The 22,718-nt window shown below is 43.2% G+C and overlaps 1 protein-coding gene across 2 annotated transcripts in view; it reads right to left on the bottom strand.

Annotated features, from left to right (window-relative positions):
* acin1a (apoptotic chromatin condensation inducer 1a) overlaps positions 1–22,718 on the bottom strand; it is a 46,240-nt gene that overhangs the window by 7,006 nt on the left and 16,516 nt on the right. The window contains exons 8-17 of one of the 2 annotated variants that reach the window (XR_005040185.1): positions 11,283–11,340; positions 8,877–8,922; positions 8,593–8,735; positions 8,258–8,398; positions 7,846–8,032; positions 7,448–7,701; positions 7,089–7,196; positions 6,670–6,964; positions 6,488–6,588; positions 5,905–6,326 (exon numbers count right to left, since the gene is read on the bottom strand). Coding sequence is in view for 1 of the 2 variants with exons in the window: in XM_036965962.1 (XP_036821857.1) it covers positions 6,018–6,326; positions 6,488–6,588; positions 6,670–6,964; positions 7,089–7,196; positions 7,448–7,701; positions 7,846–8,032; positions 8,258–8,398; positions 8,593–8,735; positions 8,877–8,922; positions 11,283–11,340 (1,642 nt within the window). In the remaining variant the exon portion in view is untranslated. Of the gene's footprint in view, positions 1–5,273; positions 6,327–6,487; positions 6,589–6,669; positions 6,965–7,088; positions 7,197–7,447; positions 7,702–7,845; positions 8,033–8,257; positions 8,399–8,592; positions 8,736–8,876; positions 8,923–11,282; positions 11,341–22,718 lie in introns of those variants that run through there. The other variant, XM_036965962.1, reaches the window with a different exon arrangement.

Below are 22,718 nucleotides of genomic sequence, written 5' to 3'. Positions count from 1 at the left end.
CACATCCTGCACAAGCTCTGATACACCAAAAAAAAACTTTATCTACACTCCAACCCCACACAAATTCATTCACACACACACACACACACACAGACACACTGACACAAATACGCTTGCACACACAGAAACAGAGACACCTACACTTGTTTGTATGGCACTTTCTCTGTGCGCATACAGTGTTGTATGGTGGTGTGTAGCTGGACTCAATGGAAAAGAAAAAGGGTGGAAAGAGGAGGGGAAAGACAGATGAGATGTCTATAATATTCACTCCTTTTGTCTCGCTTCATTTCCCTTGCAAGTCTTCTATTAAGTATTCTATTAGTTTCACTGGAAAGATAACTGGAAAAAAATGTACTCTTTCGCTGGCTAAGAGTCCTACATTTTATGTATGTGTGTGTGTGTGTGTGTGTGCGCATTCTTGCAATGTGCTAATCTTCCTTTTTTCCCCTCCAACTCAAGATCTTCACATCTCCTTCCCAACTGTTTTATTTCTAATAGTTTCTCTGTTTTCCTCTGTGGTGCAGTATGTCTCTCTCCCACCAGTGCTGAATCCGCACACAGCTATCGTGGTATGGGCGAAACTGCTGCATTAATGTGCTATGCTATGTAAGTCTGTCTGCACTTTGACTAGTGTGTGGTGTTGAGCTCTTTTATAGCCAAAAGTATCGTGTGAAAATAACACAGGTTATTCTACAGGTTCTACTCTTATAAACCTCATCGTGCTTTTCCCCCCAAACGGAGCAGGAAGAGACTTCCCATCAGGAGCTGCTGAATCAGACTCTCTCTCCTTCCCACCTCCCCCAAACCCCAGCCACCTTCGTTCTGACCAAGTCACATCCGTTAGGAAACCCCCCTGCTTCAATCTGGGCCTGGTCTGGACGACTGGCACTTTGAACCTGGCAGCTAAATATACACACAATGTTAGTCTAGACCATATGAGAGGGCAGAGAGACCCCTTTTCCCCTCATGCTGTTTCTACCACCCTTCCACCTCTCTCTCTCGCTCTCGTTAGTTAATAAACTGCCTTACAACCTTGTGCTCAGTGAGTTATTCTGTCTCCTCCACTTTAATGCAATGGCCTACATCTGGTTCTCATCACTAAGTTGTGGGGGAGAGACAAAGAACAGGAGGTAGAGAGGGTAATAGGTATACAGTGAGTGCATACACACAGTGAAAATGCAGTTTTTGTGCATTAGATCTCTTGTGTGTATATGGCAAAGACAACCGATTACCCAGATATCACTGTCTTTCAAGTTGTCTGCTCCTTATCTCTGTATTGTCCGGCAGGTCAATTTCGTCAGTAAAAGGACACCAAGAAAGCGAAAGAGAGCGGTTGAGAGAAAGTTCTGAGCAGCCACATCAGAGGAGCCAGGGGCTCCTGTCAGTTTTATGTTCCTGTGAGAGCTGGTCTGAACACAAAGGGCCATGTGGTTTCATTGAGCCGGGTAGGCTGCTTACAGGGCCTAAACTGTGTTTTTACTGCCCAGTCATCAGCATGGACTGACCTGGCTCAGCTCAGTCTCTAGAGAGGACTGGAGGAGCCTGTACTAACCGGAGTATACCCCGGACAGAGGTGGGTAGAGGTTCTGCTAGACCTAGCTACAACCAGAGAGCCATGCATTTGAGCTCCTTCTTCCCACACCAGAAAGTTGCTGTGCTCAGGGAACTAAACCGAGTCAGCCTACTGGCAACCCACAGGGCGAAAATAGCCAAGTATCCATTTCGTCCTCGAGGCCGGCCGGCGCTCTATCCTGTAGCACTTAGCCTACTTGGCCAGCGGAACTATTTCCTTGTCCTCTTCACTCCCTCTCTCCACAAAGAGGTTTACTTTGCCAAACTCTCCCGGGCTCACTGTAAGTACTGTCTCATACAACAGGCTCCAGGCACATGTCATGGATAGAAGGGATACAGCTTTTGTCAAATTAAAGTCATACATTTATTTTTATTTTGCATTTTAGCTAACCTTAACCTAATTATCCTAACCGGCTATGTTAATTCTCCTAACCTATTACGAAGTCAAATCGTACAAAATCTGTATTCGTTCTAGTCAAAACAACTACAAATTGTCAACACCCACAATGCATTACACAGACACACACAATGTCAACTCTTTGTCTACTGCTACTTCCAAATACACTCATCTGCTAATATTGGTAATTACAAAAACCCTTCAGTCTTCACACATAAACAAACACAAGGCAGGGTTGTTCCTGTTCCTTCAATTAACTACTCATTTTAAAGATGCGTCATACACAATTCTCTAATTCCTAAAGTGGGTTTCTCCATAGAGTGTGCCGGCTAGGCCGGGGTGCCGGAGACAGGAGGGTCGGCCCAGTTCACTTGAGCCGCCCCGGCACAGAGTTGCATCAGGGCACAAAAATTTTCCGCTCAGCGACCAGAGAGCTGTAATTATAGAGGAGCTCTGCTGAGCTCAGTAGGAAGAACGTCAAGGCCTGAAAGAAGGCCCAAGGATTGGCACTTCACTATGCACTAAAGAAAAAGAGGAAGGGTGGGATAGAGAGAGGGAGATAAGAGAGAATTGGGTGTGAGTTTCCATAGCAGCCTCTCAATTGACTCACAATGACATTTCTCATCTAGAGCTTTTTGCATTCAGTAATAACATAAAAGTCACATTTACGCCAGAAAACCTTTCCATTACTATTCCCTATTCATTACTCACCTTCATCAGCCTATCTTCATCTACTTCACTCCAGTGCCCTATACAAACCTATTCAATCGCTCCCAATCCCAGTCTGCTGTCCCCACATGCTTCAAGATGGCCACCATTGTTCTTGTACCAAAGAAGGCAAAGATAACTGAACTAAATGACTAACGGCCGTAGCACTCCCTTCTGTCATTAAGTGATTTGAGAGATTAGTCAAGGAACAAATCACCTCCACCTTACTTGCCACCCTAGGCCTACTTCAGTTTGCATACCGCCCCAACAGGTCCACAGACGATGCGATCGCCATCACACTGCCCAGACTACATGCCCTCCAGGACACCTACAGCACCCGATGTCACAGGAAGGCCAAAAAGATCATCAAGGACAACAACCACCTGAGCCACTGCCTGTTCACCCCACTACCATCCAGAAGTCGAGGTCAGTACAGGTGCATCAAAGTTGGGACCGAGAGACTGAAAAACAGCTTCTATCTCAAGGTCATCAGACTGTTAAACAGCCATCGCTAACAGAGAGGCTGCTGCCTACATACAGACTTGAAATCACTGGCTTCTTTAAAAAATGGAACACTACTCACTTTAATAATGCTAACATATCTTACATTACTCATCTCATATGTATATAATGTATTTTATACATCTATTGCATCTTGTCTATGCCGCTCGGCCATCGCTCATCCATTTATTTACATGTACATATTTCAAGAGGTCTTGAAAAAGAAGGGTCAACACTGCAAATATTGACTCTTTGCATCAACTTCATGTAATTGTCAATAAAAGCCTTTGACACTTATGAAATGCTTGTAATTATACTTAATAATTACATAGTAACATCTGACAAAAATATCTAAAGACACTGAAGCAGCAAACTTTGTGGAAATGAATGTGTCATTCTCAAAACTTTTTGCCATGACTGTACACCTTAACCAAATACATTTAAACTCAGTTTTTCACAATTCCTAACATTTAATCCTAGTAAAAGTTCCATCTTAGGTCAGTTAGGATCCCCACTTTATTTTAAGAATGTGAAATGTCAGAATAATAGTAGAGAGAATTATTTAGTTCAGCTTGTATTTCTTTCATCACATTCCCAGTGGGTCAGAAATTTACATACTCAATTAATTTTTGGTAGCATTTAAATTGCTTAACTTGGGTCAAACGTTTCGGGTAGCCTTCCACAATAAGTTGGGTGAATTTTGACCCATTCCTCCTGACAAGAGCTGGTGTAACTGAGTCAGGTTTGTAGACCTCAGTTCTGCCCACAGATTTTCTATGGAATTGAGGTCAGGGCTTTGTGAAGGTCACTCCAATACCTCAACTTTGTTTTCCTTAAGCCATTTTGCCACAACTTTGGAAGTATGTTTGGGGTCATTGTCCATTTGGAAGACCCATTTGCCACCAAGCTTTAACTTCCTGACTGATGTTGCTTCAATATATCCACATAATTTTCCTTTCTCATGATGCCATTTATTTTGTGAAGTGCATCAGTCCCTCCTGCAGCAAAGCACCCCCACACCATGATGCTGCCATCCCCGTGCTTCACGGTTGGGATGGTGTTCTTTGGCTTGCAAGCTTCCCCCTTTTTTCTCCAAACATAAAGATGGTCATTATGGCCAAACAGTTCTATTTTTGTATCATCAGACCAGAGGACATTTCTCCAAAGAGTACGATCTTTGTCCCCATGTGCAGTTGCAAACCGTAGTCTGGCTTTTTTATGGTGGTTTTGGAGCAGTGGCTTCTTCCTTGCTGAGCAGCCTTTCAGGTTGTCGAAATAGGACTCGTTTTACTGTGGATATAGATACTTTTGTACCCGTTTCCTCCAGCATCTTCTCAAGTTCCTTTGCTGTTGTTCTGGGATTGATTTGCACTTTTCACACCGAAGTCTAGGAGACAGAACGCATCTCCTTCCTGAGCAGTATGACAGCTGTGTGGTCCCATGGTGTTTAAACTTGCGTACTATTGTTTGTACAGATGAACGTGGTACCTTCAGGTGTTTGGAAATTGCTCCCAAGGATGAACCAAACTTATGCAGGTCTTGGCTGATTTCTTTAGATTTTCCCAGCTATTTAAAGGCACAGTCAACTTAGTGTATGTGAACTTCTGACCCATTGGAATTGTGATAGTATATTATAAATGAAATAATTTGTCTGTTAACAATTGTTGGAAAAATTACTTGTGTCATGCACCAAGTAGATGTCCTAACCGACTTGTCAAACTAGTTTGTTAACAAGAAATTTGTGGAGCGGTTGAAAAACAAGTTTTTATGACTCCAACCTAAGTGTATGTAAACTTCCGACTTCCAACTGCACTGTTGGAACTAGAAGCACAAGCATTTCGCTACACTCACATTAACATCTGCTGACCAATTTGATTCAATTTGTAAAATGATAAAGCCCTATTGTGCATCAGTGACACCTTGTGGATCTCCAATATTACTGAATATTTTCTTTCTGCTGCATAGTAATAATGACTATGTTACTTGGAACATGTAATGGTTGTAACAGCAACAAAAAAAAGGATTCCATTTTACAATGATAACCTAAAATAAAGTTATACTGATATAAGTACTCTTGCAGAAAACAAGTGCAAAAGGTTTTTCAAACTTATTTTTTATTTATTTGTACATTCACCACTTACAGGGGTAAACCAAAAAACAATAAAGTATTCTTTAATAATGATTAAAAACAATATTAAATCCGCTTGTGTGTATTAATACGCACCCCTTTTCCAGCCTGCGTTGACCGGGGGGGGGGGGGGGGGGGGGGGGGCAAAGGATGGACAGAAAGAAGCGTATAGAAGATTCTAATCTCTTGCAGAGAATATAGTCTCTCATCTTTCAAACTAAACAAAGAGAACTTTGCGCAACACCGTCAGTCCTCCACAGGAATCAAGGTGGAGGACGGCAGACTGACTGGGACAGCACGCAGCCATGACAAAGCACCCCACAGAAACCAGTTGTGGAATACACAACCCAGGGGAAGGAGAAAAACCGCTGTGTGTGTATGCATAGAACTCTACATAGAGCACTTACTCTTCAGATATGCACGGGGGGGAAATAAGGGGAAAAGAGTTGGTTGCCAATCTGCCAAGAATATTAAAAAAAACTAATAAGAATATACTTAGGCAAAATTAACACATATAAAATCTAAACTTTCAGACTGAAGCAAGACAGACTGCAGTCTGGGGGAAACACTGCTCAAACCATGGTCCCAGTGTGTGTGTGTGTGTGTGTGTGTGTGTGTTGGTCCTCTGTAGGGACTTAGTTCTAACAAAGTACATGTAGTGATGGGGAATGGGGGGTTATTTTAAGACAGTTTCAGCCACACCAATTCCCTCTAGCGTCGTCTGTCACGAGGTGGAGGATCACTGCGGCTGCGAGAGCGTCTGCCCACCCCTGCACTGTTGCCCCCTGGTCTGCGGTGGCTGCTTTCTCTGTGTTTGTCACCCTCTCTGTCTCGGTCCCTGTCTTTGCCCCTTTCCCTGTCTCGCTCTCTGTCCCTGTCCCCCTCGCCTCTTTCGCCAGATGCTTTTATCCTTTCTTTGCGCTCTTCCTCCCTTTTCTTCTCCTCCTCCTCTTGCTGCTCCTTCCTCCTCTTCTCCCGCTCCTTCCTCCTCTCTTGTCGAGCTACTTCCCTCTGTGTAAACTGGCCACAAAGAGACAGAACAAGGGAGGATGTTAAGAGTGGATTGTGAACCATTTAAAATCAACACTTTCAACAAAACGTAAGGAAGGATATGTGGACCCCATATCACCAATAAGAAATCTTGTTCAGATAGTTGAGTTTTGTGTATATATATATCTGACCTGCTCTTCTGTGAGGGGGAGCCAGTATATACAAGGGGCTGCTTTGGTTTTATTGAACAGGTCATCCAGCAGTTTGGCAGGGGCTTCCTCTGCAGCTTTCTCTGGAGACACAACACAAAAAAGTGTAAACGTACAGTTGACCCGACAGGGCACAGCTCTAAAGCACCATCACCACTCTTCACCTTTCTTGTCCGTCTTCCTCTCCTTGCGCTTCCTCTCTCTGGAGCGCGATCGTCTGGGGCCCGCATCCTCTCCAGGTTTTCCGGGACCAAAGTCCCGGACCTTGTCCCTGTCCCACTCCCTCTCCGCCCGGGTCCTCTCCCTGCGCTCCATCTCACGCTCTCGCTCTGCCCACTGGTCACGCTCGGGCAGGAGAGGGGGCAGGGCCGCCCCCCGACCTCGGCCAGGCACCGATGAAGCCCCCCTCTCCTCCTCTCCAGCCCCCCCAGGGCGTGGCAAGCCTCTGTGGAAGTCAAGCTACAAACACACACGAGGGGGAAGGTTGCCATAAGGAACATCATAAGCACTCAAATATTAGAGAACTGGGGAATGATATGCATCATCACATAGGGCAGAACTACAAGGGACAAGTTAGTCTCACCTCCTCTTGCTGACTGAAGTCCACACAGAGGAACTTGGGGTTGCTCTGAGGCCATTTCACCCCATGTAGTGCTGCACGAGTGGCCACTGCCTCCTCTGCACTGGAGTACTGAAAGAAGAGGGAGAGCAAGAACGGACATCCATTAGGAACATTGAGGCTTGCCTTAGATAAGACACAGAAAATAGGAAACTGTAGGAGGAGTTCTGAGCTGCATCTAAAATGACACCCTACAGTCAAGTGCACCAGCTTTGACCAGAGTCTCCTATGGCTGGTTAAAAGTAGTGCACTATACGGGGAATAGGATGTCAGTTGAGACGCAGATCTGTATTCAGGACAACGGCCAGCAGACAGAGACGTACGGTGACGTAGCAGTGAGATTTGATCTTGTCGATCCAGAAGCCGTCCTCCAGCATGGTGCCAGTCCTGCTGAGCAGCTCCTTCAGCTGACCCAGTGTGAACGGCCGAACCAGGTTGGACAGGTGGACGATGTTGGACACTTTGCCTCGTGGAGGAGAGGGCTGCTTGGCCGTGCGGACAGGGTCGTCTATGGTGATGGACACGCCAGACTTCTGCTGGCTGATGGAGCGACGGATCAGGGTGTCACTTGGGGTCACTGAACAGATGAGACCAGAGAGATGCATCAACCTGATAACTCACAACATATCAAAAGGCTAGAATCTAGCCCAGGGTTATCAGAGGTTTTGAGAAATCTGACAAGATAATTAAGTTGATCTTTAAATTTGGATCCATCTATCACCTGTGTTCATCTCCATGTCATGGATGGGGGGAGAGGGGGATTGTGTCTCCATGGAGTCTCTCTGGAATGAGTCGTCCATCTTCTCCTCTCTGTCGCTTTTAACCTCCACTCCATCCTCTCTGTCCTCCATGTTCTCACTCCTCTTGGACTCCTTCGGTCCATTCTCCTGGGTCTCGGACAGGACCACCTAGATACAGTACATTGGAAGTGGGTGGGGTAGAGGAGGGGGCACACAGATGTTTTAACATTCACAATGTAATACGTTTGGGTCAATTACGAGTGTTAGCCGTTATAGTAAATCTTACTTTAACGCATAAATGACTGCCGCAAAACCAATTTCCAGTAATACATTATTACTTCTTCAATCAAGATAAATGTACAGTCCACAAAACAGGCGAAGTAGAACCCTGACCTGTGTGACCGTGCGTCTGATCTTGAAGTCTTGCTCGCCCTGCTCCCTGTCCTCCTCTCCCCCAGAGAGGTGAGCTTCCTCTGGGTGCAGATCCACCACCGCCTCCTGTCCTGGACTCAGCCTGATGTCTGGGATCAGAGACTGGGCAGCGCAATCAATATATTACAGATGGGAGAAGGAGAGAAGCTTCAAGACTCAACAGATAGTAAAAAGTTAGGTTAGTATTCATTATCATGCTGTGTTTGGATAGAATTCATTATCATGCTGTGTTTGGATAGATGGCTTGTAATATGTACAACAGTATATTTTGCAGTGTAGTGACGATGATACTGTACCTTCAGAGAGTCTGTGGTGATGCTGATGGATGGTTTCTTGGCTGTGACCGCAGTGCTGGAACCCCACCTCCTCTTCCTCCCGGGGCCGGCCGCAGACTCTGCCTCGCCCTCTGCACTGACGACACCTGGAGAGGCCTTGCTGCCTGGAAGACAAAGGATGATTGCACAACTGGCCAAACGCGAACGTAAGCACCTCATCTATAATTCTCTCACCCACACGCACAGGCCAACTCAACTAAAAACGACGTCTACCTACTGAGCCGAAGAAAACAAAGTATACTCACTGCTCAGGGAGATCCTACGGGCTGTGAATGCCTTTGGCGTCAGACTCTGAAACAAAAATAAATAAAACACACCCAGAAGTACAGGGGAAAGGTGAGAGGCAGAGATGGAGAGGTGCATAAACAGATTAGAGGGAAGACAGGATAAGAGAGAAAGTGTGGGTGAACAAGGGAAGAAAAACTAGATGAGAGAGACTGCTACTCCAGTCTAGGTCACTTTCCATCGCAACATATTAGTCAAACAATGAATAGCACCAGTAATATTGAATCTCAATATATGGCTCTCAATAGCACACTGCAGTGAGCAGACAGCGGGTAACATCTTTGCTTGGTCTCAAAACAGTGTGCATGGCTTTAAGATATGCAGTAATATTAATGACTGGGGCCCAAATGTCAGTTTATGTTTGGTGTAGAAAGATGTTCAGGGATGGAGCCACAGTCTCTATCACACATACAGAAGGACAGATAGTAGCCCGATGACAATACTGCAGTTTAAATTCCTTAGAATTAAATAGCTCACATTTCATTTCACTTTCATAACAACTACGTGGCTGCCAGGATTACTGGGCCATAAAGCAAGACTATAATATTGGGTGGTTTACAACAATATTCATTCAAAAACATCAGTAGCCATAAATATGTAAACTAAATCATTTGGCATCTATGTCAGAGTCAATTCCCCCATTTTAGGCTAAAAGGAGGGAGTCGACTGAAACTATACATTTTCTAAATATTGTGTATTTCTTTGTAGAAAATAACATTGAGAAAAGTACTACTTATTCCCTGGTACCACTGACACCTGATCCTTACTGGGTTGGATATGGCCCAATCTCGACTGCATGTACTGTATCTAGGCAACAAGGGTCCAATCAAAGGTGGTTGTGAAGTTTGGGTGGAAATCTGACAGCTGGTTGGCAGGATGGGCTCTGTAGATCAGTGGGGGTGGGACTTGAGTGGCTTTTGGAAACGTATTGGGGTCAAGTCCTTAGCGCTTAAGCATCAGTCTTTCAGATCTTTGTCATGCTTTTCTGTTGGGATACTGCCTGGCTGAGGTTTAATGGAGATGGGATAGTCAATGTTGAACAAGAGTAACTCCAAAAACTAGCAGGGGCATAGTTCAGCAGACAGTCTGTTGGGTGCTAGGTAGTAGCAGAAAAAAAGGGACCCAATTGGCAAATACCTTTTCCAGCCAACAATCAGATGTTTGGTAGTGAGTCCAAAGAAATGCTGAAGACCATTGAGAAAGGTATCAAAATGTCCGAGATCATGACTTTGAAAAACAGCCACGAAGAGAAGACCCAAGCTGTCCTCACGACTCATCAGGTTCATTTGGATCTCATTCTGAATAGGTGGAGAACACCCAAAATGTCCTTTCTCAGAGAAACCGTTTCGTCCAGAAAAAAGAATTGACCAGTTAAAACGGTCCACGCAAGTCCATTGAGCAGCACATTCATCTGTAGGTGGTGAGAAGAAAAATGTACTGCAGCAACTCCGTTGGAAGCCATCCACAGGCATGTCATCGAAGGATTTGAAACAGTCTTACTGAGTGTCGGCCTCACCTCCCCTCAGACCCGTTGTGAAGTGAGGTTGTATGTGGCCATACAGGTGGTGTATGAGCCAGTCGCTGGTGTTAGAGACGAGATCAGTCATCCTAAACCCTCAGCCCATTAGTCCAATCAAGTGCCATCTCCGTGGCAACATGGCCTTTGTTGCCACAGTTGTCCCACTGCAGTGCAGAATCAGGGGCCTATGTGTGGGATACCCAGGGCTCTTGGGGACATTGGAACAGGTGCAGCAGTAGTAGTGGCAGAAGTAGTATGCAGGTACCATTAGGGGCAATGGAAGAGGCATGAGCACCTTTATAACAAAGCAATCAATGGGGTTTTAAACATCAGCCACAGTAAGCATCTCCCCTGCTGCTTCTGTCTGAGACAGCATCAGCAAAGGGTCAAAAACACAGCTAAAATGGTTTAGTTTTTTACTAGCTCATCAAACCTCTTAAAAAAGGGTCAGGTTAACCAAACCAGTAAGTAAATATTACAAATAACAGATTGTTACTTTTCATTTAGAAATGTTTGAAATGTGCTTCTTATTTCTTATCAGTAAGCATTTTCAGGACCTAAAAGCACTTCATTGTCTACAATGATATGGGGTATAAAGCAAAATTGAAACGAGAGACATCATTAACGGGAGAAGATGGAGCACGGAGGTGCCCAATATCACAACCTAAAAACTAGGACCAAAAACACCCCATTTCTAATTCCTAACTAAAGTGTTTAGGTTTGATGGCTGACAACTGGAGGGAGGTCGCCTCACAGGTTGGCCAGTGACAGTCCAAGCCCGGAGCACACCCCTCTTTAGAGAGCCATGGTACAGTGAGGATGTCCCAGTGTTCCTCCGTGGCCTTACCTCCTCACTGCTCTCAGGAGCCCGCTCAGGCTCAGCCATGGCAGCCTCCTTCACCTCCCTATAGAGAGAATGAAAGAAATGAAGAAGAGGAGTGATGGAGAGATAGAAGGATGAAGAGACAGGAGGATAAAGAGGGGGTAAAGTGTGGTTCCGGTTAGTTGCAAAAAGGTTTTCAGAACAATGGGGTCCAAAAATATGCAACATGGAGGGATTTCAGACTCGAGTTACACGAGGCCGTAAATGTAACTTTATTCCCCGTTTATGCACTTCTCTCTAGCATGTTGACCTTGAACTTAAGCGTGAGGAAAAGCCGGTACCAACAAGATACAAGTTTGGGGTGGAGATCAAAGAAATGGAGGTGTCTACAGATAAGCAGTATCCTGACCTCGACTTACAGTACCAGTCAAAAGTTTGGTCACACCTACTCATTCAAGGGTTTCTTTATTTGTACTATTTTCTACATTATAGAACAATAGTGAAGACATCAATACTATGAAATATCGCATACAGAATCATGTAGTAACCAAAATCATCATATATTTTATATTTGAGATTCTTCAAACAGCCACCCTTTGACTTGACAGCTTTGCACACTCTTGACATTCTCTCAACCAGCGTCATGATAGTCACCTGGAATGCATTTCAATTAACAGGTGTGCCTTGTTAAAATTTCATTTGTGGAATTTCTTTCCTTCTTAACCTCTCTAGGGTATGTGAGACACTAGTGTCCCACCTGACAACATCCAGTGAGATTGCAGAGCTCCAAATTCAAATACAGAAATACTCATTAAAATAATTCAGAAAAGATACAACTATTTTACATAGGTTTAAAGATTAATTTCCTGTGAATCCAACCACGGTGTCAGATTTCAAAAATGCTTTACGGCGAAAGCATATCTTACAATTATTTGAGAACATAGCCCAGCAGACAAATCATTACAAACAGTAACTAGCCAAGTAGAAGAGTTACACAAGTCAGAAATAGAGATACAATTAATCACTTACCTTTGATGATTTTCATATGGTTGCACTCAGAAGACATTAATTTATTCAATAAATGTTCCTTTTGTTCGATAAAGTCTCTTTATATCCAAAAACCTCTGTTTTGTTTGCACGTTTTCTTCAGTAATCCACAGGCTCAAATGTAGTCACAGGCAAAAATGCCAAATAGTATCCGTGAAGTTTGTAGAAACATATCAAACGATGTTCATAATCAAACCTCAGCTTGTTTTTAGCCTAAATAATCGATAATATTTCAACCGGACTATAACGTTGTCAATATAATCAATACTCATTCAGACTGCTCTTACTCCCTCATTTTTCAGAATACAAGCCTGAAACAATTTCTAAAGACTGTTGACAGCTAGTGGAAGGCGTAGGAACTGCAATTTGAGTCCTAAGTCAATGGATACTCTAATGACATTGAATAGAAAACTACAAAAAAAAAATCCTGCTTCCTGAATGGATTTCTCTCAGGTTTTCGCTTGCCAAATCAGTTCTGTTATACTCACAGACACTATTTTAACAGTTTTGGAAACTTGAGTGTTTTCTATCCAAATCTACCAATTATATGCATATCCTATCTTCTGGGCCTGAGTAGAAGGCAGTTTAATTTGGGCACGCTTTTCATTCAAAATTCCAAATGCTGGCCCCTACCCTAGAGAAGTTAATGCTTTCGAGCGAATCAGTTGTGTTGTCACAAGGTAGGGGTGGTATACAGGAGATAGCCCTATTTGGTAAAAGACCAAGTCCATGTTATGGCAAGAACAGCTCAATTAAGCAAAGAGAAACGACAGTCCATCATTACATTGAGACATGTAGGTCAGTCAATACGGGAAATTAGGAACTTTCAAAGTTTCTTAAAGTGCAGTCGCAAAAACCATCAAGCGCTATGATGAAACTAGCTCTCATGAGGCCCACCACAGGAAAGGAAGACCCAGAGTTACCTCTGCTGCAGAGGATAAGATCATTAGAGTTAACAGCACCTCAGATTGCAGCCCGAATAAATGCTTCAGAGTTCAAGCAAGACATCTCAACAACTATACAGAGGAGACTGTGAATCAGGCCTTCATGGTCAAATTGCTGCAAAGAACCCCCTACTAAAGGACACCAATAAGAAGAAGAGACTTGCTTGGGCCAAGAAATATGAGCAATGGACATCAGACTGGTGAAAATCTGTACTTTGGTCTGAGTCCAAATTTGAGATTTTTGGTTCCAACCGCTGTGCCTTTGTGAGAAGCAGAGTAGGTGAATGGATATCTCCACATGTGTGGTTCCCACCATGAAGCATGGTGGTGGTGTGTTGGTGCTTTGCTGGTGACACTGTCAGTGATTTATTTAGAATTCAAGGCACATTTAACCAGCATGGCTACCACAGCATTTTGCAGCGATACGCCATCCCATCTGGTTTGTACTTAGTGGGACTATAATTTGTGTTTCAACAGGACAATGACCCAACACACCTCCAGGCTATGTAAGGGCTATTTGACCATGAAGAAGAGTGATGGAGTGCTGCATCAGATGACCTGGCCTCCACAATCACACGACCTCAACCCAATTGAGATGGTTTGGGATGAGTTGGACTGCAGAGTGAAGGAAAAGCAGCCAACAAGTGCTCAGCATGTGTGGGAACTCCTTCAAGACTGTTGGAAAAGCATTACTCATGAAGCTGGTTGAGAATGCCAAGTGTGCAAAGCTGTCAAGGCAAATGGTGGCTACATTGAAGAATCTCAAATATACTTTGCCTAACACTTTTTTGATGATTCCATATACATGTTATTTTTCTTCACTATTATTCTACAATGTAGAAAAGAAAACTCTTTTGAAGACTGCTACTGTGTACACAGTAATAGTTGAATAGGATGGCATTGACTAGAACACAGCATATACATGAAATGAGTAAAACAGAATGAAAACATGAATAAAGTGACCAGTGATTCCATGTCTATGTACATAGGGCAGCAGCCTCTAAGTCGCAGGGGCGCCGGGTGGTAGCCAGCTAGTGATAGTGACTACATTCAGGGCAGGGTACTGGGTGGAGGCTGGCTAGTGATGGCTATTTAACAGTCTGATGGCCATGAGAAAGAAGCTGTTTTTCAGTTTCTCGGTCCCAGCATTGATGCACCTGTACTGACCTCGCCTTCTGAATGGTAGCCAAGTGAACAGGCCATGGCACGGGTGGTTGATGTACTTGATGATCTTTTGGGTCTTCCTGTGACATCGGGTGTTGTAAGTGTCCTGGATGGCAAGCAGTGTGTACCCGGTAATGCGTTGGGCAGACCTCGCCACCCTCTGGGGAGCCCTGCGGTTGCGGGCGGTGCAGTTGCAGGCTGTAATACAGTCCGACAGGATGCTCTCAATGGTGCATCTGCAAAGGTTTGTGAGGGTCTTATGGGCCAAGCTGAATTTCTTCAGCCTCCTCACCACACTGTCTGTGTGGGTGGACAATTTCAGATTGTCAGTGTTGTGTACGCCAAGGAACTTGAAGCTTTTCACGTTCTCCACTGCGGCCCCATCGATGTGGACGTGCTCCCTTAGCCGTCTCCTGACGTCCACAATCATCTCCTTCATTTTGTTGACGTCGAGGAAGAGTTTATTTTATAGGCACCACTCCGCCAGGGCCCTCACCTCCTCCTCCCTGTAGGCTGTCTCGTCATTGTTGGTAATCAGGCTTACTATTATGTCGTCTGCAAACGTCATGATTGAGTTGGAGGTGTGTGTGTCGAGGATCAGCAGCCCATCAGGAGGTCCTGGATCCAGCAGCACAGGGTTAAGACCCAGGGCCCCAAGCTTAAAGATGAGCTTGGAGGGTACGATGGTGTTGAAGGCTGAGCTATTGGCAATGAACAGCATTCTTCCACAGGCATTCCTCATCCAGATGGGATAGGGCAGTGTGCAGTGCGATGGTGATTGCATCGTCTGTGGATCTATATGCAAATTTAAGTGGGTCTAGGGTGTTAGGTAAGTTGGAGGTGACATGATCCTTAAATTAGCCTCTCAAAGCACTTCATGATGACAGAAGAGTGCTACGGAGCAAGTAATTTAGTTTGGTTACCTTTGCTTTCTTGGGTACAGGAACAATGGTGGACATCTTGAAGTAAGTGGGGACAGCAGGCTGGGATAGGGAGAGATTGAATAGGTCCGTAAACACTCCAGCCCAGTGGTACGCGCATACTCTGAGGACGCGGCTAGGGAGGCCGTCTGGGCCGGAAGCCTTGCGAGGGTCATCTTGCTTAAATGTCTTACTCACGTCAGCCAAGGAGAACGACAGCCCACAGTCCCCGGGAGCTGCCCACAACAGTGGCACTGTGTTATCCTTAAAGTGGGTGAAGGTGTTAAGCTTGTCTGGGAGCAAAACATCAGCGACGTAGCTGGTTATGCTTTGTAATTTGTGATTGTCTGAAGTCCCTGCCACACAAGTCTCGTGTCTAAGCCGTTGAATTGCAACTCAACTTTGTCTCTGTAGTGACGTTTTGCCTGTTTGATTCACTTACGGGGGGCATAAATGCACTGTTTGTATTCAACCATATTCCCGGTCTCTTTGCTGTGGTTAAATGCGGTGGTTCGTGCTTTCCGTTTTGTGCAAATGCTACCATCTATCCACGTTTTTTGTTTTGGGTAGGTTTTAATAGTCACAGTGGGAACAACATCCCCTATACAGTGCCCTTGGAAAAATATTCAGTCACTGAGTTCTTCAGTATGGGCCATTCTATAGCCAATGTTTGTCTATGGAGATTGCATGGCTGCGTGCTCAATCTTATACACCTATCAGCAACGTGTGTGGCTGAAATAACCGAATCTACTAATTTGATGGGGTGTCCACATACATTTAGCCATGTAGTGTATATCTGACCATTTTATAAATATTATAATTGCATAATATGACAGCATTAACAAAAAAATGCTCTCCCCGGCATCCCAAGATGAATGAATGGTTTTGACCGCTAAAGCTCCACTGCTTTGATTGGTGTAACACTTAATTTGCTCCATGGCTCAGGCAGCCAAGTGGATACAAGGCTGTTTGGCTCATCGCAGTCACAAAAATACATTTGCAACGGTTTCTGCTAAAGAATGCCATGCTGGTGGGTGGTAACATTAAAATAAAACCCAGCTCTGAAACTAAATGTAGGCTGACATTTTTTCATGTCATATCATCGGAAAAGACACCACATTCACACAAAGTAGACAGTTTGGGTGTCACTTCAAGCCCAAATATACTTTGACTAAAACTATGATTTATTGACTTAAAACCTTTGTGCAACATCATGGGTAAGCTCAGGCCATTGTCTTGCAGCTCGAAAAAGTGGATTTCTAAAGGTGTGGGCATTTATTAAAACATGTAAAAAAGGAACAGATTTCCTAAGTCTGAATCAGGCCCTATGGGAATAGGATATACAAGCAATTTGATAGTGTCCTGCTCATACATAAGGGCATGCCTAACAGGGTGATCCATACAGATTGGTGTAGCAAAGAGAATAGAGGTGCAACATTAGCAGCAATTTATACATGACAAAGTAAGGCACGAATCTCTTATTTGCACATTTGCTTTTTGAGCATTAATTTCCATGACAACAAAACTCAAAGATAAAATAGACCTATGTTCTGTGCTAAATCAAATCCCAAAACGTATTCTATTAGAATGTAATCATGATTATTATCATGTTAAAAAAATGAATTTGATATGAAATGAGGTAGGCTTTCAAAATAGTCAACACCAGTATGCTTGTGATTGCCATTCGTGCATTATCTATTTACAATTCATGCAGATTCTGCGGTCACTTTTTTGTTGTATGAATGGAAAAGAAAAGCAGGGCATTTCGGGAATATACTACTCAAGTGCAATCCCCTTTCACTTGGTTGATTCATTCTGTCAAGGAGCGGCACAGAACAATGAGAGCGGTGACCGAATGCCCCCCATACCCCTCCCCGTCCACATTATACACACATCAATACTTCACACCGACAACTCTGCTGCGTCATTAAAATGTAAGAGCGCAACATTTATCGCTACAAAATTGCAATGCGTGTTAAAAAAGACATGGACGTGAAACGTCGCTACAATGCAACACCGCAAACGGTCTGTTGATGTAAAAAATCCCAGCGCCACGACGACCAGTCTTTTCTCTTCCTACCTCACGCTCACCGGCTTTTAATCTCCTCGGACAGCATTTTTACCGAACCCGGTAGACAAATATCTCGGTGAGATTAAATGATACAAGTTTTGCGATACATTCTGCTGCTGGCCAAAGCAGTGCATTGTTATCAGTTACAACCAAAACATACACGCAGCACAGCCATATTGAATTGAATGAAAAATGAGACACAGGGGGAAAAAAAAGGACCCTCATCTCCTATGGATGAGGCTTCCAGGCAAATTGGCTTCCAGGTAGTCGCATGAAACGCCTGACAGGAATAGTATTAACCTGGCATTCTTGAGGACAACCCAGTGCATGGTTTAACGGTTTATTGTTATTTTCTTGCCGTTTTATCATTTGCGTCTTAAGCAACAATAAAACTATTAAAATGTTTAACGTTGCGTTGATTCTCAAAAGGGTGTTATTGTTGGCACATCTGAACAGTCAATCTACAGTTGTAAGGCTATACATAGTTTTATATTTTAATAAATACTGTTTTCTTGGTTTCGTTTTTCCCTGTCCCCGATTTTTATAGAAAATCTACAAATATTAAAATATTCTAAGTCCACAACAATGCTGAAACCATACCAGGAGACTACTTTGGACGTCTGGGAACAATCCCCCAAAATTATTGGAGGGTGTAGTTGCCCTATAATTCAATTGCGCCTATCAAGTGTGTTGGCTAACAGCGTTGTGATTGGCTAGCAGTGTTTTTGTACTGTACAATGTAGGCTACATGTGATAGCTGAGTTCGCAAAACAAACGCCCCGCAATTGATACAAATCAGTATGATTTCATTCTGCCAGGTTGGCCTACTTTGCAGTCAACATTTATTTGGGAAGGTTTTTTGGAAAAGCCTTTAGAAATGCTAATTCAAACAGTCCATGATTACTGAATTACAAAGATTAAACCAGGACTTCGAAACAAACTTTTTGAATACTTGGTTTGCATACCCATTGTTTGAATAAATCGTAAAAAAGCCAATTGTTAACCAAAACGAACGTGACCAGCTACATTTTTTCCACTGGCACCATAGCGACTAATTAAAAATAGGTGTCACACTGTCAGGTCAAAGGGTCGCAAATGCAAGTGGTCACAATTTCAAACCCTTGCATAACGCACAGTCAAATTTTTGAGTTTGCGCAATGTCATCGAAAAGAATGGAGGCGTGCTTAATTAGCCACCTGTATTTGTATGTTTCTGATGTCAATGCTTGACACATGTAACATGAAATAACTCCCAAATTAAATGTTTAAGTGTTACTGAAGGTTCTACCTTGTAAAAATGAAAGGGGAAATTCTCAATGGAATTTCGTGCTCGTTTTATTATGATGTGTTTTATTATGTGTAACATGATTTACATCATTCAAGTCACAAGTGTGTCCCGAAGTTGATGTGGTTATTTGATCCCCTTGCCACTCTTAAAGTCACCCTCAGTTTCATCAGCAACATGTGACAACTGAGGGCCTCTGAGCGAGTTGGTAGGGGCTAGGGGCTGGTTTGGGATTCACAAATGCACTCCCCTCCACATGAATTTGGACAGTAAAATAATAATTTGGCTCCATACTCCAGCATTTTGGATTTGAGATCAAATGTTTTACATGAGGCGACAGTACAGAATGTCAAGTTTTATTTTAGGATATTTTCCTACGTCCGTTTAACTGCAAAAAAAAGATATAGTCCCCCCAATTGAAGAAATATTAAGAAATTAATTTATAGTGTATTAAAATAGTCAAAGATGTAGTATTTGGTTCCATATTCCTAGCACACAATGACTACCTCAAGCTTGTGACACCACAAACTCATTGGATGCATTTGCAGTTTGTTTTGGTTATGTGTTTCCAATAGGAACTGAATGGTGAATGATTTGAGTAGATGAGACGTTTCTGAATACTTCTAAATTCATCCTGATAATTCCATGATTAAGAAAACCAATTAATGATGATGATTGGGAAGGTTACAGACTACAACAAAACATGATAATCTCTCATCATTACCAATAACAGGGGAGTATAGCATTTTGGGGGGTTATAATTTGTGCCTCTGTACACCTTCCTACTCATCATTATTCACGATTCATTCATGATTATCTATAATCATGGTGGCATACACGTTAAATACAGAATTATTCAGAAACATGTTATATTGTTACGTACAATAAAAGTGACTAAAATGACAATATTCAGTTCCTATTGGGAACAATATAATCTGAAACACAATCAAAACAAACTTGACCTACCGTAATTGCTGGACTATTAAGCGCACCTGAATATAAACCCCACCCACTGAATTATTAAAAAATATGTATTTTGTACATAAATAAGCTGCACATGTCTATAAGCCGCAGGTGCCTACCGGTACATTGAAACAAATGAACTTTACACAGCCTTTAAACGAAACACGGCTTGTAACAAAAATTAAACAGTAGCTTACCAAGAAAGTCATCTTCCTCCTCCTGTGCACTGAAACCACTGAAGTCATCTCCTTCGGTGTCGGAGTTGAATAGCCTCAGAATTGCTTCATCCGATGTTGGATCGTTTTCATTGTCGGTTTCGTCACTTTTATCCGGAGGCAAATACCCCGCTGAGCTCATGCTGCCCCTTCAACACGCAGCAGTCCAGCCTTTCGAAACCCGTCGATGATAGTGGATTTTTTGACAATGCTCCACGCTGTCAGGACCCACTGGCAGACTTGACCATAAGTTGCTCTTCGCATGCGGCCCGTTTTAGTGAAGGATTTCTCCCCACTTGTCATCCAAGCCTCCCACTGACCACAGAGCGCCACCTTAAATGCACGATTTACACTGATGTCGAGTGGCTGCAAATACTTTGGGCCATCTGCTTTTCTTCCCTCCGAAAGCTTTTGTTGTCTTTTTGCACTGAGTCAGTTCCTCACACTGCTTTCCAACGTCTTATCATCGACTCATTAAGGCCAAGCTCCCGTGCAGAAGCTCTATTTCCTTTTCCAACAGCCAGATCGATCGCCTTCAACTTGAAAGCTGCATCATATGCATTTCTCCGTGTCTTTGCCATGATGAGGGTGACAAAATTACTACCGTAATCAGAATGATGGGAAGTTTGAGCGCGCTCGATTTACGTCACATTATGTGACGGTGCTCAGTTTTTTGGCGGCATGAATCTTGTGAAAGCGGGAAAAATCCATAAATTAGCCGCGTCATTGTATAAACCGCGAGGTTCAAAGCGTGGGAAAAAAGTAGCGGCTTATAGTCTGGAAATTACGGTAGTCATTGAATCCAAGGAATATGGGACCCAATTCCAAACTTTTTACTATTTTAATACACTAGTGATGTGCAGGTGACTCTACACAAGCTCTATGACTCTACACAAGCCAAATAGCCTACACGCCAATCGTCAAATGCTTTTGGGAAAGAGCAGAAAACTTTTACGTTGATCCACAACGTCAGGAGTTTAATTCAATAACAGTAAAGCTGCGAAATGGAGAGTTGAAAATAAAGATAAAGGGAGGGCCAGAAAAGCAACTTTTGGGAAAGATTTGGTGAAGTGGTAAACAGAGTCTTATAGCAGTGTCGGCTTTGTTTTGTGTGATGATTGTGAGACACTATACAAATTCAACAGTTAAAAAAAGACAGGGACTTCAAATAGGCCTATGGCACATAAAGAAAACTGTAGCCTAATGTTCATACGGGTTAAATGGAAACTGAAATCTGGACACTGACTGTAGGTCTATAACTGGTCACATAGCATTAATATTAACTTGGGGCGGCAGGGTAGCCTAGTGGTTAGAGTGTTGGACTAGTAACCGGAAGGTTGCAAGTTCAAATCCCCGAGTTGAGGTACTGTCGTTCTGCCCCTGAACAGGCAGTTAACCCACTGTTCCTAGGCCATCATTGAAAATAATAATTTGTTCTTAACTAAATAAAGGTAAAAAAAAATAAAAAAAACTTATGCAGAACCCGTTTCTTTCAGTAAAATAATACACCAAATGTAGGCAATTCTTTTTTTTAAATCGGGAACAGCATCTTGAGAGAATGGTAATGCTGAGTTAGCACCTCTACCAGAAACATCTCAAATCAGGCAAAACAAATCCTGCACCCCGTGTAAAAAAATAAATGTATACGCCGTCTCTGACTGTAGCGTACAGCGCATTTTCTGTGTTAAGGTTGGGTGCAGGCCTCAGAATTTCTCTTTATCACAAATAATCATGTGGTTGCGGATTTATTACTAGCAACTGCTGGCGGGTGAACAAACAGCTGACCCATGCACCACTATAATATACTAGAAGGGCCCAATTCCGATTTAGGAAATTAAACATTTCCTAAGCACTTCTCAGAAGTTGGTATTCCGACTTACATAAGAATAGACTGACGAGTTTCAGAAGAAAGTCATAGTTTCTGGACATTTTGAGCCTGTAATCGAACCCACAAATACTGATACTCAACTAGTCTAAAGGCCATTTTAATTGCTTCTTTAAATCAGAACAACAGTTTTCAGCTGTGCTAACATAATTGCAAAAGGATCTTCTAATAACATTTCACAGATTGCCAGGGTCATAACTTGAGGAACGGCATGGAGTCGTATAGCAGTTAATACTATAGCGAATTGGTTAGGTTACTAACGTTAGCTCATTTGATATTGTAATGTTAGCGGTCTGACTTTATTTGCCAGCTCATTTTCACACCATAAATTCAATAATTTTATCAGTTAAGTTGGCTAATGTTCCTCAACATTTCTCTGGCTAGCTAACGGAGAACTCGATCCAACTAGCAAGATACTTAACAATGCCAACAATACTTGTTCCACCACACTTTCTCCCTCACGTCAAGCTTTCCAAATACCAGTTGTTTTTCGGTTACAGCTCATGAAGTACGCTTCATCACCATATCACCCCCGTCTCGGTGGTAAGGCTTCTCACCTACCTCTTTGTTATCGTTCAGGGGACACGCTGCTATAACTGGCAAACTGCCTTTCCACTCTCCCCTGTCTTTCCAGAGTGCGTGCTGATGCTGTAACTAGCAAATTGGTTGTCTCTTCAGTTGCATGCTGCCTTCTGTTGTTATGTGAATGATTGGCTGAGCCTTGGATAAACGCGCATCACTCGTTCGCTTACAGTCAGCAGTGATCCAAAGCCACCCCCCAAACTTCCTTCATCAGATTTACACGAATCACGTAGGCGACCTATTTTGGATTCAAAACACAGAATTTGTCAGAAAGGTGACTAGTTTGCATCCCTGTGATTGTCCTTGAGTGGCCCAGCCAGAGCCCAGACTTGAACATCTCTGGAGAGACCTATAAATAGCTGTGCAGCAACACTCCCCATCCAAC

This window comes from Oncorhynchus mykiss, chromosome 28 (genome assembly GCF_013265735.2).
Source record: "Oncorhynchus mykiss isolate Arlee chromosome 28, USDA_OmykA_1.1, whole genome shotgun sequence".
NCBI lineage: Eukaryota > Metazoa > Chordata > Actinopteri > Salmoniformes > Salmonidae > Oncorhynchus > Oncorhynchus mykiss.
Note: the sequence above shows the minus strand (reverse complement) of the source record. Positions and strands in the feature narration are given on the sequence as shown.